At 40.4% G+C, this 17,075-nt stretch overlaps 1 protein-coding gene, 1 long non-coding RNA gene and 1 pseudogene across 6 annotated transcripts in view; 1 reads left to right on the top strand and 2 right to left on the bottom strand.

Annotated features, from left to right (window-relative positions):
* rfx3 (regulatory factor X, 3 (influences HLA class II expression)) overlaps positions 1-17,075 on the bottom strand; it is a 337,954-nt gene that overhangs the window by 140,909 nt on the left and 179,970 nt on the right. For all 5 annotated transcript variants that reach the window (XM_080188698.1, XM_080188699.1, XM_080188700.1 and 2 more), the window contains one exon: positions 1,043-1,301. In XM_080188698.1, the coding sequence (XP_080044824.1) occupies positions 1,043-1,301 (259 nt within the window). The remainder of the gene's footprint in view (positions 1-1,042; positions 1,302-17,075) is intronic.
* Positions 580-722, top strand: LOC145343622 (U2 spliceosomal RNA; annotated as a pseudogene).
* LOC145342997 (uncharacterized) lies at positions 8,744-9,769 on the bottom strand. The gene is made up of 2 exons (XR_013886673.1): positions 9,424-9,769; positions 8,744-9,208 (listed from the first exon to the last, which is right to left on the bottom strand). It is a non-coding gene; the product is annotated as an uncharacterized LOC145342997 (long non-coding RNA).

Here is a 17,075-nt window from a genome sequence, read left to right as displayed (position 1 = left end):
TCATTCTCTCCCCCCACCTCCCCCATGACCACCAGTGAGACAACTAATTAATTAATTACTTTCTTACAAAAACACCCTGGAACGCGATGTGGAACAAACGCTCCTGAAGACATTTGCGGCATCCGCTTGGCTGCCTTGCAGATCCGATGATTGTTTTCCCTTCCGTAAGTCCCACAGTCCCAAGTTTACGTATTTGGTGTAGAGACTGCTCCTGTATCCAGGTCGCAATGGCAGGCCTGTGCTATTGGATTTACATCCCTTTATACCATGTTACCAAAATATGCACCAATGAGCTGCAGAGTAGTGGGTGTCAAGTAAATCTTGGAAACTATACATTTTTATCTTTTTTTGCAAAACACAAATAGATTAAAAATATATATGGTATAATTATATAGCAGTTTAGTTTTGAATCTGAATATGCTCCAGAGATGTAACTTTACGTATAAACGTAATTAAAAAGTAGTGTGGAGCTTGATGAATAAATATAATTCAAGTCAGGTCAAGAATCAAATAATTTTTTTCTGTCCAGGTCTATCAGTAAAATTTTAAGGGAGGCCCAGCTTCAATTGGCGGCCTTGGCTCACTGTCTCGGCCTTTTGGCTAAGATCAAGTGTAGTATCGACATGCTGCATTTGGTTGAAGTCATTAGGTTACATTTCAGCTTCATTTGAAGCAATTTTTTAAAGCGGCATCTCAGCCTTTTGGCTGAGATGCAAATTAGATCCAGCCTTGGAGGAGGAGCTATACCTACTCCAATCAGCTTGGATCATGCAGATCAAGCCCAAGATAGAGCCCTGTCTTGTCAGCTTGGATCGGGAATGTCCCAACTTGTTGGGACTCTGAATTGGCTTTAATTTGACTTGATTGGATTGGAATAAAGTAAATAAAAAAAATTTCATTACACATTACACCTGTTTCTGGATAACTCAGTCTTGATCCTCAATTCATAAAGTTTTATATGTAAAACAATACAATTAATATAAACCGAATTAAAATTTGCAGCAGATCAAAGTGTAATGCATTATATTCTGCAAGTACTTACTGTGGCTGGAGAAGCACGTGTTGTGTGGCTGACTGGGTGATTGGCTCCCTCCATTGATCCGCCTATAAGATAGGCACCCCCTGAGCTGCTGATTATCTGACCGCCTGTTACACCCATTGGAATGCCGCCAGTGCCCACCATGTTGTGGGACGAGACCACTGTTGTCACCTGGGCAGAGTTTCCCTGGGAGTCAAAGTATGTTCCTCCTGTGTTCTGGCTATACATTTGGGCTTCCGAGTAGGGATAGGTAGTTGATCGTCTGAGAAAAACAATTAAAAGCAAAGTTTAATATTTTTGCATAAGTAAACCTTTTTTCAATGCTTGCAACAGTATTAGGTTAGCAAGCTAAAAATAACATTTAAATAAATTGATAAGAATTACATGCTGGGATCTAATTATGATTGTTTAGTCCAAAGATTTACTGAGGATATATGGTTTACGAGATTCTGAAAACCTGTAAACTGTTTCAAAACATAACAACATAGATTGCGCCACATGATTTAAATGCATTGATTTTCAGCAATCACAATATCACAGAAGCCCTACAATGCAGAAGGGAGGTCATGTGGCCCATAGAGTCTGCACCGACTCTCTGACAGATTACATCACCCGGTTCCCTTCTCCACCCTATGCCCGTAACCCCACACATTTACCATGGCTAATCTATCTAATCTACACATCTTGGGACACCCAGGGGCAATTTACCATGGCCAAGCCACCTAACCTGCATATCTTTGGACTATGGGTGGAAATCGGAGCACCCGGGAGGAAATCCACGTAGACATGGGGAGAACATGTAAACTTCATATCGTCACCCAAATCCCGGTCCCTGGTGCTGAGGCAGCAGTGCCAACCACTCTGCCTTCGTGCTGTCCTCTGATGTGTGACTTTATATTTTCAATTTGTAAATTCAAAGTAGCAAACATCTTAAGAAACAAAATAGCTAAAGTCTGTTGCAGAGCAAAAACTGACTAATAACTAATAAGGAATCAATATTGTATTGTGGAGGGCACATCAGATTGGCTATTTGCTTTCCCCTCAAATGTTAGACAATTAAATAATCAAACCTGCCTCAAGCAAAATTAATTCTGTTTTGACGTTAACTCATAAATTAGTTAAAATTTTTGATTGCTATATGGTGTTCTTGGTGATTTAAGACATTTACTTAAAAAAAACCAATTTTCTTCACATTTTACCCTATCCAAATATAGAGATAAAATATGCATAAAGTTGCAGCTAAACCACTAGATTTTTGATCCAGTGTCATATATAATTCTACTGGGCAAAGTAATATTGAAATAGAAATGGAATCTACTCACTTGATTTTACATTTGATTTCAATATACACAAAACAACAATATTAACAAAGAGTAACATCAGGAGGAGAATCAAGATTGGTTTATTGGCCACTCGGTGATACAGTGGTTAGCACTGCTGCTTCATAGCGCCAGGGACCTGGGTTCGATTCCCGGCTTCCGTCACTGTCTGTGTGGAGTTTGTACATTCTGCCCATGTCTGCGTGGGCTTCCTCTGGCTGCTCCAGTTTCCTCCCACAGTCTGAATGATGTGCTGATGAGATGCATTGGTGTGAATAAGCGCCAGACTGTGGCGACTAGGTGAAGTTCACAGTATCTTAATTGCAGTGTTAATGTAAGCCTTACTTGTGACTAATAAATACATTTTAACCTTTGAACAGTCAGGTACAAAGCAATATTTCTGGGCCTGTAATTTCTTTTCAACATATAGCTTTGCTGTTTGGGAAAGTTATTTTGTGCATTTATAATGAACAACACAGAAATATATTATCCACAGCAATTTATAGTTGTTGCTGCCTTCCCTATCAATTGAGAACTACATAATCCAATTCTGAGGCATTACAATTGCTCCACTGAAGGATCAATTAGCATTGTGGTTTATTATTCAGCTAGCAATAGGTTTAATCAGGAAAACTGATAACTGGTCAGTACCATGTTGATGAATTAATACCATGGACAGTGTGGGCGGCACAGTAGCACAGTGGTTGTGGGAGGCACAGTAACACAATGGTCAGCACTGCTGATTCACAGCTCCAGGGACCTGGGTTTGATTCCTGGCTTGGGTCAATGTCTGTGTGGAGTTTGCACTTTCTCCTCCTGTCTGCGTGGATTTCCTCCGGGTGCTCCGGTTTCCTCCCACAGTCCAAAGATATGCAGGTTAGGTTGATTGGCCATGCTAAAATTGCCCCTTAGTGTCGTGAGATGCGTAGGTTAGATGGATTAGCGGGTAAATGTGTAGGGATATGGGGATAGGGCCTGGGTGGGATTGTGGTCGGTGCAGACTCGATGGGCCAGATGGCCTCTTTGCACTGTAGAGTTTCTATGATCATTTTTCGTGCATCGAATCGTCAAACTCAATTTCCATGTGATCCTGCTCAATTAAGGCACTAGTAACTATACACAGGTTACAGTAACAAAAAAGGCAATAATTTGGAGCAAACAAGCCACCTGACCACATTTTTTAATGTCTGGACAGTGTCCATAGTGAGCTAAATTCAGTGTTCAATTTTTAGTTTTATTTGTCAAATTTGCCAAGTCACTGCTGAAAATTTATTTCATGTCTCAGAGAGCTAAACGCAACATTTTTTCTCCATTTTCTTTTGGCTCACTTAGTCTTCTATTCATGCTGTCAGTGCTCTTAAGATCCTGTAACCTCTCGCCTACACTTAAATGTCAAGGGTGAGTTCTGCACATTAAACTTTTTGTTCTCTGCTCACATTTTCTGATACAATAGAGCTAAACCTGAGAAAGCACATAACGTTCTCCAGCTTCCTACACTATTAACCGGACTAAAATGTTGCATAAATTCTTCTGTATAGAAATTAATTAGATTAGCAATGGGAATTCATGTACCAATAATGTCCCAACACTTAAATATTCTTGCCAAAATGTTTAGTATCATAATTTTTAGTGGTAACATCAGGATGAAATATCCATGTTTTTTTTTAACCTGTTAACTTTGATATCTGGGAAATTCAGTAATTTGTTAGACTGAATCATAGTACAGTAGAATTATAGAACCCCTATAGTGTAGAAGGAGGTCATTCGGCCCATCGAATCTGCACCAACCACAATCCCACCCAGGCCTTATCCCTGTAATGTCACATATTTACCCTGTTAATCCCTCTAACCGATGCATCCTGGGGCATTAAGGGGCAATTTGGTATGGCCAATGCACCTAACCTGCACATCTTTGGACTGTGGGAGGAAACCGGTGCACCTGGAGGAAACCCACGCAGACATGGGGAGAACATGCAAACTCCACACAGATAGTGACCCAAGCCAGGAATGAACCCAGGTCTCTGGAGCTGTGAGGCTGCAGTGCTAACCATTGTGCCACTATGTCACTAACCACAGTGCCACCATGCCAAGCATTAAAGCTTGGATGTTGGTACACTAGTCTGACTCTGCTTCTGCAGGTCAATGTTTTACAACGCTTAAGATGCTACGCAATTGCATGTTTTTGTTTGGATCAAGTCAATCATAGCTTACATACAAAAGTTCATCCACCAATACCTTAAATTTCACCTTACTAATAGGGACTGTGATTAATACATCAAGAGTATAATGCACAGTTCTGGTCTCCATACTATAAAAAAAACGTAGAGACATTGGAGCAAGTCCAAAAAAGACGTACAAGGGAAGCAGGCTGAGAGATTACTGTTATTGAGAAAATTGGGTATTTTTCTTTAGAAAAGAGAAGATCTAGGGGTCTTTCAGTTTATGAATGTTTGGAAAGGATCAACGTGGAGGAAATGTTTTTTCCGTTCACGGTAAATTCATGGGACAATTATACATGAATCAAATCAGGAGGTAAAGGGGAAATCTCTTCACTCAGAAAGTGGTTAACCAGTGGAACACATTACCACTAGCTTGCAGCTTAGATGCTTACCAAAGAAAACTAGTTAGGTAAATTAGAGAAAAAGGAATAGAAAGATATTTTATTGGAGGAGAGACAGTGACATTGTGATATTGTTACTGGACTTGTCATGATGTGGATATGCTGGCGTTGGACTGGCGTAAACACCGTAAGGAGTCTCACACCACCAAGTCCTGTGCTCAACCCACTCTCCACTCATGCTGCCTGTACGTTTAAGACTTGATTACCTGTAGAATTTGCATTCCAACCATTATTTTGTAAATTGAGTTTGTGTCTTTATATGCCCTGTTTGTGAACTGAAATCCCATTCACCTGATGAAGGAGCAGTGCTTTGAAAGCTCGTGGCTTTTGCTACCAAATAAACCTGTTGGACTTTAACCTGGTGTTGTGAGACTTCTTACTGGACTAGTGATACAGGGTAATGCTCTGGGGATCCGGATTTGAATCCCACCACAGTACGTGGTGAGATCTGAATTCAATAAAAATTCAGAATTAAAAGTCTAATGACGATCATTAAACTATTGTCAATTATTGTAAAAACCCATCTGGCTCACTAATGTCCTTTGGGAAATCTGCTGTCCTTACTTTTCTGCTCTATAAGTACCTCCAGATACACAACAATATGGCTGATTTTAAATGCTCTGAAATCACCTAGAAAGCCACTCAGTTTAAAGGCAATTAGAGATGGCAACAAATGCTGACCCAGTCAGCAATATGCAGATCCCACGAATGGAAAAAGTACTGAAAGGCTGGGATGAGGCAGCTGAAATGGGAGGAAACTTTTGTGGAGTATAAACACCAAAGAAACTAGCTGAGCCAAATGGCCTGTTGTGCTATATATTCTTCATTAATGTGTAGGGAGCATCAGGAATTCTGGGTAACTATTTTTCAATCTTGTCCAGAAAAAAATTTAAGAAAAATATTACACAAAAATTAGAATATACAAAACTTCAGCTTCATGGTGCTTTATCATCACAGTCCTAATCCAATGTTCCTGGTCTGTTCCCCTGGACTGCAGCTGCCTAGCTAACCTACATGTTAACATCATTGTTGCCTCAATCACTATTAATCTATTCTATGATACCACAAATATTGATTTAAAAGCTTTCTTACTGTAAGTACTATATTTAATCTCACATCTAATGTCTTCTCATTCTAAACTCTAAGTAAAATTAACAATATCGACTGACAAATCCATGGAGGCTGTTGTTTCCACCATAAGGTTTTAAAAGCTGGTGAAATAGCAGGTTCTATAACCGTAATCTTCCAAAGCTCCCTTGATTCAGGAAATGTCCCTTTAAACTGAAAAATTACAAATGTAACTCCATTATTTAAGAAACGTGAGAGATAAATCAAGAAATTCTCGACTACTAGTCTATTATCTGTTGTGTGGAAGTTATTTGAATCTATAATTAAGGTCAGGGAAATTTGAGCTGATTAAAGTCAACATGGATTTGTAATGGATAGGTCATGTCAAACAAACCTAATTGGATTGTTTGAGGAAATAGCTCACGGAATTGAAGGCGTACGATTGACCTGGTTAGGAGACTGATTAGCCGATACAAGGCACAGAGTAGGGATAATGGATATGTACTCTAATTTTAAGGAAGTTTCTTGTGCCATCTGAAAAGGACCGATGATGGGACTTCAACAATTATTAATGAATTAGATGATACAATAGGAACCCATATATCGAAGTTTACTGACAACATAAAAGTTGGCGGTATGGTAAATAGCATACATGGAAGCATAAAATGAAAGCAAGACATAGTCTGATTAACTGAGTGGAAGAAATTATTTCCAATGATTGTGAAGTCCAGGGCAAAAGATTTAGGGTTCCATGTACAGAAATTACTAAAATGTGGCAGTCAGGTACAAAAGATTGTGGCAATATACTAAGGGCCTAGTTTTAAGGCCAATTAAACTGGATATCCTAAATTAAAGAATTGGGCATATTAAAATCAAATGCAGGCCAGACTTGACTAAGGTCAAATATACAAAGACACAGAAACATGTCTGGGCCTGTCCCATCAATCACCCAACAAACGTCATCGCACTGAGACCAGCAGGAGATCATTGTACCCCATTGAAATGCACCAGTCTACTGTTAGAAGCCCAGATTGGGCCAGACTTTCTGTCTCCTAGAGTTCCTGCGGTTACCTTATATGGCAACAGGTTACATACAAGAAACACCATGGAGATGGACACCTGCGGTGAGCCCCAGTGTCCTGTCAGGCAGACATCAAGGAACCCACTGGACCCCCTCCCGAGACCTCATTGGGCGGAAGCCAAATAAGTTTCTGGAAAGGTAGGGAGGGAGGGGGATAAAGGTACAGCATCTCAGACACGCCAGCAGCAAAGACTTGACGAGGGAGGTGACCTTGACCATCCGAAAGACTGACCAGAGAAGAAAGGAAGAAGCTGCCATCGAGACTCATCTTCTTGACGATGGGCCAGAGGGACTCAGAGAATCGGGCCTGCAGTTTAACCAAACTATCTTTGAATCTGGGGTATCATCTTGTTTTGTGTGATAATTTAAGGGTTAAGAGTATTATTATTAATAAACTTATTGAACCTTTTATTTCTGTTTGTCTTTTATCCATCTTGCAAATAATGGCACCTGGGTAAAACTTTCGAGTAAGTAAACTGATTGGAAGTATCTGCCGTTTTATAGGTACAAAAAGATAATCAAAGAGCTTTAATAATCAGAGGGCTAATTTATAAAGAGAACGGGGTTTTGACGCCGCCATATACAAAGACCTAGTTGGACCATATCTGGACCATCTTACGCAGTTAGATAAAACGTACTGCACTTAAGACCGTAATGCAGATTCAACATAATGATTCAAAACATTACGGGACCGCCATGGGTTAGATTATAAGAGATTATGACTAAGTAGAAAGTTACATTTTTCTTTTATATTTTTAAGTGTAATTTGTTTTAGAAGGGATTTCATTTATCAATATAAGAATTTAACAATGTAACAGATTTCAATTTATAGGGTACAACTGTTTCATTTTTTCTGATAAGGTCCTAAAAAAACCCTAGACACAACATTGATTCGAATGGGAATATTTTTCTTCAGTTAAGAAGACTCACTTAAAGTTGCAATTTTCAGAAATGCAGCCATATTTTAGATGGTAAACTGTGACATGTTGGTATGTCACTATTTCTCGCCTGGAAGTTCTCAGTGCAAAGCTCATGGCTATGGTCACCTTTACAGCTCCTAGCAATGCCACTTACATCCTTCATTGAGACTGTAAGTCTGCCTACAAAAGATGGCAGACTTCCGTGAGCACCTCCTTAGTGAAACAGAAATGTCAGATACACTGTTCCTTGCTAAGGTTAAGACCCTCGCTGAATATGGCCTTCTGTTGAAAGCCCTTCTCCTTCTCCTCTTTCTCCTTCCTCAATCTGTTTGTCTCCTCTATGTCACCACTCTTTGTCATGCTGCAGGCCAGGGGCAATAAAAACAGTCTTTGATAGTCCTAAGTGAGGAAACTGCTTGTCACACAGTACATCTGTGGCAAGAACCTGCGCTTGGAGTCTTTAAATGTAGGGAGGCTTTTGTGCGGCAGCTATCACATGGTTTTGGCTGACCAAGAAGCTCTTCCTTTCTTACTGACTGCCATAGGTATATTGGAAGGATTTGGAGGTTGATAATTAACCTGCTTAGTCGTGTTACAAACACATTTTCCTGTTGTGTTATTATAACAATATAAAACCTGGTGCTTGGTTACTATCCAAGACACAAGGCATCAATCACTCACAAGAGGTTGAGTAAATACATTGTTGGTTCATTTATTAAGACAAGGCACATGAGAACAGTAAAACATTGGTATAAAGCCTGAGGACGTCAGAGCTTATGCAGTTCTATCTGGGACCTTTGATCAGGAACAACAAGAGCAGTGGTAGGAACACCATCGACTCCAGCAGCAAAAAGATACCAGTAGCAGCACCATTTGCCTTCTCTTCAGGTACTCAGACCGACAATGGACACAAATCTGGCTGGAATGAGGCAAGAACCCAAAACAGGGTCTACAAGCAGAGGATCAGCTCTCTTGACTTGTCTGAACACCAATGCCGCAGGAGACTGAGACATTCTTGGAAGATTATTAACATCACAACTTCTTGGAATGACATGTCCATCACAGCAGACCAGGTGAACATGCACTGCCAGTGGCCAGAATGGTGGCTATCATTCAAGGGCCATTAGCCTGGTTCTCTGTTCTTTCTGGTGCACTCTTCTCCTGAGAAAGCAAGAAATCACATGTGTGAGAAGCAGATAGTGAACTGAGAGAGGACTGACACAAACTGTAAAGAGTAGCTGTGAGGCATGAGTGAGAAATGAGGGAGATTGTAAGTATTGGCCATTCAGCTGTGAGGAAGTGCCTAGGGAGAAATAAATGAGTTGCCTGAGTGCCATGCAGAAGAATGCTGGGAAAGTCAGTGTGGAGTTTGGTACCTGGAAGTGGGATGCCAGTCATCTTCCTTGCCCTCCCTGAACTTCTTGGTTGAAAGGACCAGAATCTTGCTCCTCAGCCACTTCCATCCATACCTGCTTGGTTTGAGAGGCAGGCATCTCTCTCCCATCCGCAGGAAAACATTAACTCACTTCAGTCCCTCAAATCCCCACAGCAGAAGTCCAGGTAAGAGTCTGAGGGTGGTAGTTTGCTCTAGTCTCTTCACCATTGTTGCAGCAACTGAAGCTTCAGGAAGCAACGTACAATTTAGGTATTGTTTTGATCACCGCAGAGAAACCAGAAATCAAGATAATCAAATGTACAGAATGACCCCTTCCCCCATGAAGAAATTACCAACAAGATTTCACATTTTGTAACTTTTTACTTTGACATGATTCAAAACCAATGCAAATTAAACATTAAATAACGGGAAAATAATGTTTCAAATAAAAAGATTAATTTCACCTTAAATACTTGATATAGCAAATATACATATTGCATAGCCATGAATATTCCTCTTTATGGCATATGTAGCCACATAATTCCAAAATATATTGTTCTTTAGTCACGCAGGTTAGGTTAGGAGTCCTATCCAACAACAGCTTTCACCTCAGAGATTCACAGGAGTGATTATCATTAGCAACCACCCTTCTATGAACTCTGGTTCCCTTGGTTACAACAGCCCTGTTGGTGTAGCTTTCTGGAGTTATTTTTCAAAAGACCAACCAATAACACCCCAGTTTAGCCACTTCTGTGAAAGCAAATAGCTCTTTACTGTCTCTGAGCTACTCATACAATTTTCCAGGTTTAGACCTTTTTAGCCAGCTTGCATGGTGCCTGCTATAGCGCTCATCCCCTACCTGCAAAACAGAAAAATTGAGCTCCATCTTTACCTGGTCTGACCTACGTATGACTCCAGGTCCACAGCAATGTGGTTGATTCTTAACTGACTTCTGAAATGACCTAGCAAATCACTCAGTTCAACCGCAATTAGGAATGGGCTATAAGTGATGGCCCAGCCAGCAATGTCCACATCCCATATACGTTTTTGTGCTCAATTCCTGGAATGGAAATTTTTTCAAAAAATTTATCCGTTCACAGGGTGCAGGTGCCACTGGCTATGCCAGTATTTATTGCCCATTCCTAACTGCCTTCAAGGATGTGGTGATGAGCTGCCTTCATGAACACTGCAGTCCATGTGTTATAGGTACACCCATGGTGCTGGCAAGAAGGAAATTGCATGATTCTGACTCAGTAAGAGTAAATGAATGGTGATGCAGTTTCAGATAATAATGTGTGGCTTGAAGGGCAACAGAAAGGTGGTGATGTTCCTATGCATCCACTGTCTTTGTCCTAGGTGGTAGAGGTTGAGGGTTTGAAAAGTGCTGTCGAAGAAGCCTAGGTAAACTGCAGCAGTATATCTTGTTGATGGTACACGCTGCTGCCACTGTGTGTCAATTGTTAGGAGTTATGGCATGAAGGATAAATAAAAGCTTTGAGAAGAGATGTCATTACTTAGCAACTGGGGGCCCTTTTAAAGCAGAAAGGCTTTTAAAATTAGTTTCAACTGAACTTGTTTGCAGTTGAAGGATACCAGGGAACGAACATCTCTCAACTCTACAGGAGAAGCTGGACTGGACAAAGGAGCTGCAAAATGGCAGACTTCCAAAGCTCCAGATGCAGTTCAGATAACCAGGAAAATGAGATAAGAGAGAATGTATTAGGAAGAGAATAAAAATCAAGTTATTGTTCAGAATGCAAAGGAAAAATAAACAAAGTGTTCCAAATTAAAGAAACAGTTGCAGTAAACATTTGAAGTGGGAAAACAGACTTTGGAGGTAATCAAAAGTTTGATGCCATTTCAATATAGTCTGGGAATCGATACTTAAAGCAATTGTGAACAGTTTGTGGGACAGCACGGCGACACAGTGGTTAGCACTGCTGTTTCACAGCGCCAGGGACTCAGGTTCGATTCCTGGCTTGGGTTACTATCTGTGTGGAGCTTGAACATTCTCCCTGTGTCAGCAAAGGTTTCCTCCAGGTGCTCTGGTTTCCTTCCACAATCTGAAAGATGTGCTGGTTAGGTGCATTGACCCGAAAAGTGCCAGACTGTGGCGGCTCTCGGGGGATTTCACAGTAACTTCATTGCAGTGTTAATGTAAGCCTTACTTGTGACTAATAAATAAAACTTTAACCTAAGTCAAGACAAAGAAATCCTGAAGGGAAAGTGGTAAAACCTGGATGCTGCATTCTTTGTTAAAAGCTGAGCAGAAGCTTTGTTTAAAAGAGTCACGTAGAAAACTTGCGACTGGAGTTTGGAATGCAAACCAATGATGGAAAGCATTGTTGTGCAAGAAGATTTTGAGGCCTGTTCTTTTGGGAGTGGAGTTTAGAAACTCTCATGTGACAATTATATGGTGGTGGATTCTGAAGAGGCATCCATAGACACTAACTTGGGTTCAGAGCAGTGTGCATTGACATAGCCAGCCTGTGCTTTTAAAGGAACTTTGTGATACAGAAATAATTGTAGCTTAAGATATGCTTTGTAATCTATGTTGTCCACAAAATCTGTGTATATTCATTACGTTGAGGGAGGAGTAAAGGAGTATCATAATCCAATTCTTCATGTTTACTAATTTTTTTCCTCGTTATTGAAACTAATTAGTGATCCCGTGACTCTGTCCCTCCGTGTTTTGAAATAGAAAGCAAAAGTCATGATCTTTAGAGCCAGGGTTCCCTCCTTGGATCATCCCATTTAATTATATCAATTGGGATCATAACAGTCAATGATGAAGGAAGTTTACATTGAAGGTAGCAGATAAGGCGTCAAAAAGGCTGCTTGTCCAGTTAAGTGGAGAGTATTCCATCACTCAACTGATTTAAGGCTTGAAGGTGACTGACAGGCTTTAGGAGTCATGAGATGAGATGCTGTTCACAAACTTCCTAGCCTTAAATCTGCTTTTTAGCCATAGTAATTATATGGTTGGTCTCGTTATGTTTCTGGCTACCCATGTTGATATAGGGGATTCAGCAATGCCATTGCCATTGAATGTCAAGCTAAATTCTATCTTTTGGAGATAGCCATTGCCTGGTACTTGTGTAATGCTAATGTTAACTGCCACTTATCAGCCCAAGTTGGAATGTGGTCCAGATCTTGCTGCATACGGGCTGCTTCAGTGTCTAAGAAGTTGTGGATGGTGAACATTGCACAACCATCAGCGAACATCTCCACTCTGACCTTACGATGGGGGAAAGATTGTTGACAAAGCAACTGAAGATGGATGGGTCAAGGGCACTACCGAGGAATTTCTACAACAATATCCTGGGACCTGAATCCACAACCTTCTGACTCCGAAGCAAGTGTGCTTCTAACTGAACCACGGTTGACTCATGCAAATGTAATTTCAATACAATACTAATAATTTCAACCCCATTTTCCATTTACCAGCTGTCTCAATTGAAGTATGAATCAGGTCACAAAACACTGCTCCATTTTTTAGCTCCTATAAATAGTCTTCCTGACTATTCTCACAGATCGGGAAGGCATTGGATGCAAAACGCATCAACCTCTTCCAAGACTAGGGTTCCCATTGTGAGGACCACAGAAATTGCATTTCTTCCTTGTGTGCTTTTGTGGATTTTGGAAGACCTGAAAAAAAAACACCTTTTTTGAGTTTGTGATCACTAGGAGGAAGCCATCTTAGGACTCTGGAAAAGGCAAATGTAAAATGTTTCAATGCCTTCAATATCACTATTAGATACTGTATTTTAACGTAGATATGTTTTAGTGCATAAGGAAATGTCCAGTAAAGACATGTTGACATATCCACTGAAGAAAGTGCCACAATGCATTAGAATGAATGACAGCTCTGAGTGTTCTTAAAAAAACTGCTTTGAAATTAGAATAGAATCTCTGTACCTGCTGTTGTCCAGTGATTGGCAGGAGCCCTGCTTTGAAAAATGGTTATGGGGCACCATCCTGTTCTGTCAGTATCAGGCAATTTAATTCAAAGCTTTTTGTTATGACAATTGTAACCATTATGAATGCTTGGCTATGTTTCAAATGCTAACATTCAACTCAGTAAGTGCTATACTGATCAAAGAATATTTGATACCTTTAAGCTGTAAAGTAGAATGCATCTTTGATGCAGTTTCTTGTTTGTTTAAAAACCTCAAAGGCACCTAAAGGATTATACCTTTTTTTAAACACTGGAGTTGGCTTTTTTTCTTTCTTGCATCAATGCTAGAGTTTGAATGCAGGGTTTTGTTAGTTATTAGAGGTTTAATTTCACTGAGTTCCTGCTGCCAATTATTTTAAAATAAATCTCATTGCATGGCTCAAGGACTCCACACCTTGGATGTGACTATGAAGGGTACATTGACGATCATGGAGGTGGTATGGGTAATCTGAGGGGCATGGGGAGCATAAGAAATCTGAGGAGGGATGGCATGGTATCAGAGTGGGTTGGGAATTCAGGTTTCTGGGTGTAAATAAAGTTACATATTGGATGGAGAATCTAAAATGTTAGAATTTAATCACAGGATTAGCAACATCAGGTTAGCAACATAAAATGTTGGATTTGACGTAAAAGCTACCAACCTAAAATGGCTGGTAACTTAAATTATTAGCAATGCATTTTTTAAACAAAAGAAGCCTTCAAACGGTGAGAAAATGGAATGTAGTCAGAATAGACATCTGTGTTTAAAGTTGATATCCCTATTAAAGAAATCTCTGAACATGAAATCACTTTAGGTAATGAATTGTGATCATTAAAAACGTAGTCCAATACGAGACAGTTAGCTGATACAAAGTCTTGAAGTATTTAATTTTTGGGAGGAATCCAATTTACATTTGGAAGGTATTCAACTAGCTAGCCAATTCAAAACACAATTACACAGGTTAGAAATAAAACATATATAGGGTGGGATTTTCCAGTTCTTCCTATTGGTGGGATCTTCCCGTCTTGCTAATTCTTTAATTGACTGGACAAATTAATAAATTAGACAATGAAAGTCTGTCTGATTACTGCAGAGACTTTCATTAAAACTACACACCATGAGCTCAAAGATTTCAGTCAGCCATTTTTGGACATAGTGAGATTGAGCTCCCTTTGAAGAATATCTCATGGGTTGAGACAAAGATACTTCGAAATCTAACATAACCATATTGGATTTGAGAGTTTTTTTATTACTGTTTGTTTGATTAACCAGTACGTTTTGCTGACAAGATGGATTTTAAAAATGTATGTATTTAGTCTACATTATTTACATGCTATGATTAGCTTTAGTTATCATTTATAACTTCATGTTTCAGCTGTACCTCTAATGTTTCTTCAATAAAGGGAATATAATTTGTCTAGTCTGAAATACTTATTATCTCGAGAATCAAGATAAATACATTACTCTGGAAGTCTTGATAAGAATTCAAAGAGCTGATATTGGTAAATGTTCAAATAAGTTGGTCTAATAAGACATGCATCAATGTATGTTGAATCTTAAAGTAATTTTGTGGGCTTTGGGACTTCTGGAAGGCAGGGCTTGTATTCGAGGACCTAGTCTAAGACTATGCTCTTTTAATGCTCAGAAATTTCTTCTAGTTATCCAGAGATCCAGGCTAATGCTCCGGGGATATGGGTTCAAATCCCACCATGACAGATGGCGAAGTTTGAATTCAGTAAAAATCTGGGTTTTGATGAAATCCATTTGGTTCACTAATGATCATGAGGAAATCTGCTACCCTTAATTGGTCTGGCTTACATGTGACTCGAGATTAACAGCAATGCCCTCTGAAATGGCCTAGCAAGCCGCTCAGTTCAAGGGTAATTAAGGATGGACAACAAATGATGGCCTGGCAAGGTGCCCAGAACCACACTCCTCATGCACTGCATGCCAGTTTGCAAAATGCAATGCAAATCTGACCCCAGTGTGAAAAGACAAAAGTCCAAGCAAAGTCACACACTACTTGGGTGTGCATTTTGGAAGGCAAAAAAATGTGCCAGTTGAGTTTCCCAAGCCCACTAGAAAATCTTATATTCTCTTTGCCTTGAACCATTACAGGATCCACTGGTGGAAAAAAATAAACACCAACACAAAATAAATATTCCAAACCAAATTCATGAATTAAATGTCATGTTGTATACAAATGGAAAATAATTGTCCATCTACATTTCCTCAGTGCCTCTGTTCATGTGTCTGCTCTAGAGTTTCAATCCAGTGCTATTTTAGTAGCTGCAGTATGGCTGATGGCAAGCTGCTGATTTTTAGAGGCAGAAGATGGCCACAGAGAGTGACTTTGAGCAGCTCTTGAAGCTCCAAGGCCTGGTTGCAGACTATGCCATTTGGGCAGAGGTGACAGCAATCTGGGCAGACACGCAACAGCAAGGGCACTGGCAGAGCAGCAGGAAATACAGGTGAATGCTATCACCCTGAACATGGGCAGCATATTCCTACTTTATGAAACCACTGCCACTCCCACAGGTCAGTGCTTTAGTAACCTGTTGGACATATTTCTGGATTGCTGTGACACTCTGTAAGCCTCTTTGCACACTGTTATCCACAGCCACAATGCCAGCAATCTAAGCTTGCATGGCGGCAAGGTGACCTTGCAGGACAGCAATCTGAACTCCCACTCCAGCACTCAAATGTCGGGCATTTGCTGATTATGCTGCAATAGAAGTGGTAACACTGGCCAATAGACAGATGGGTCCATCGGTGTGTAAAAACAGTAACTACTTCCACACTCAAGAGGAATTTTCCAAACTTGCACGAAGCCCTGTGCGTTAAGTTGGAACTCCCCTCAATGCCTTTATTAAGTTTATTTATGGGATGTTGCCATCGCTGGCTCAGCTAGCATTCATTGCCCATCCCTAGTTGCCCTTGAATGAATGTCTGTTTGATTACTTTCTTTAAAAATACACACTATTAGCTCAAAGATTTCAATCAGCCATTTTTGGACGCAAGGGGCATTGAGAAGTTGGTGGTGAGCTGCCTTTTTGAACTGCTGCGATCCCTGAGGTGTAGAAGCACAGACAGTGCTATTAGGAAGGGAGTGCCAGGATTTTGACCTAGCAACAGTAAAGGAACAGCAATATGTTTCCAAGTCAGAATGGTTGGCATGGTGGCATAGTGGTGAACAGTGCTTCCTCACAGAGCAAGCGATTCAGGTTTGATTCCGTGCTTGGTTGACTGCATGTTCTTCCCATGTCTGCGTGGGTTTCCTCAGGATGACGCAGTTTCCTGCCACCATCTACAGATGTTCAGTTAGCTGGCCATGCTAAATTGTCCCTCAGTGTCCAAAGATGTGGATTAGGTGAATTTATCATGGTAAATGCAGATGTTATGGGGACATGGTGAGGGGTGTGGGACTGAGTAAATGTTCTTTCGGTGAATCAGTGCAGACTCAATGGGCCAATGGCATTCTTCTGCACTGTAGGAATTCTATGTTTCTGTGATGCATGACTTGAAGAGGAACTCCGGGTGGTAATGTTCCCAAGTATCTGCTGCCCTTGTCTTTCTAGATGACAGCTGTCATGAGTTTGGAAGGTGCTGCCTAAGAAGCCTTGGTGAGTTCCTTCAGTGCATCTTATATATGGTAAACATTGCTACCACAGTTTGTCAGTGGCAGAGGGAGTGAATGTTGTGGAAAGAGTACCGA

This window comes from Carcharhinus amblyrhynchos, chromosome 5, assembly GCF_965287045.1.
Source record: "Carcharhinus amblyrhynchos chromosome 5, sCarAmb.v2.hapA, whole genome shotgun sequence".
In the NCBI taxonomy this organism is placed as follows: domain Eukaryota; kingdom Metazoa; phylum Chordata; class Chondrichthyes; order Carcharhiniformes; family Carcharhinidae; genus Carcharhinus; species Carcharhinus amblyrhynchos.
Note: the sequence above shows the minus strand (reverse complement) of the source record. Positions and strands in the feature narration are given on the sequence as shown.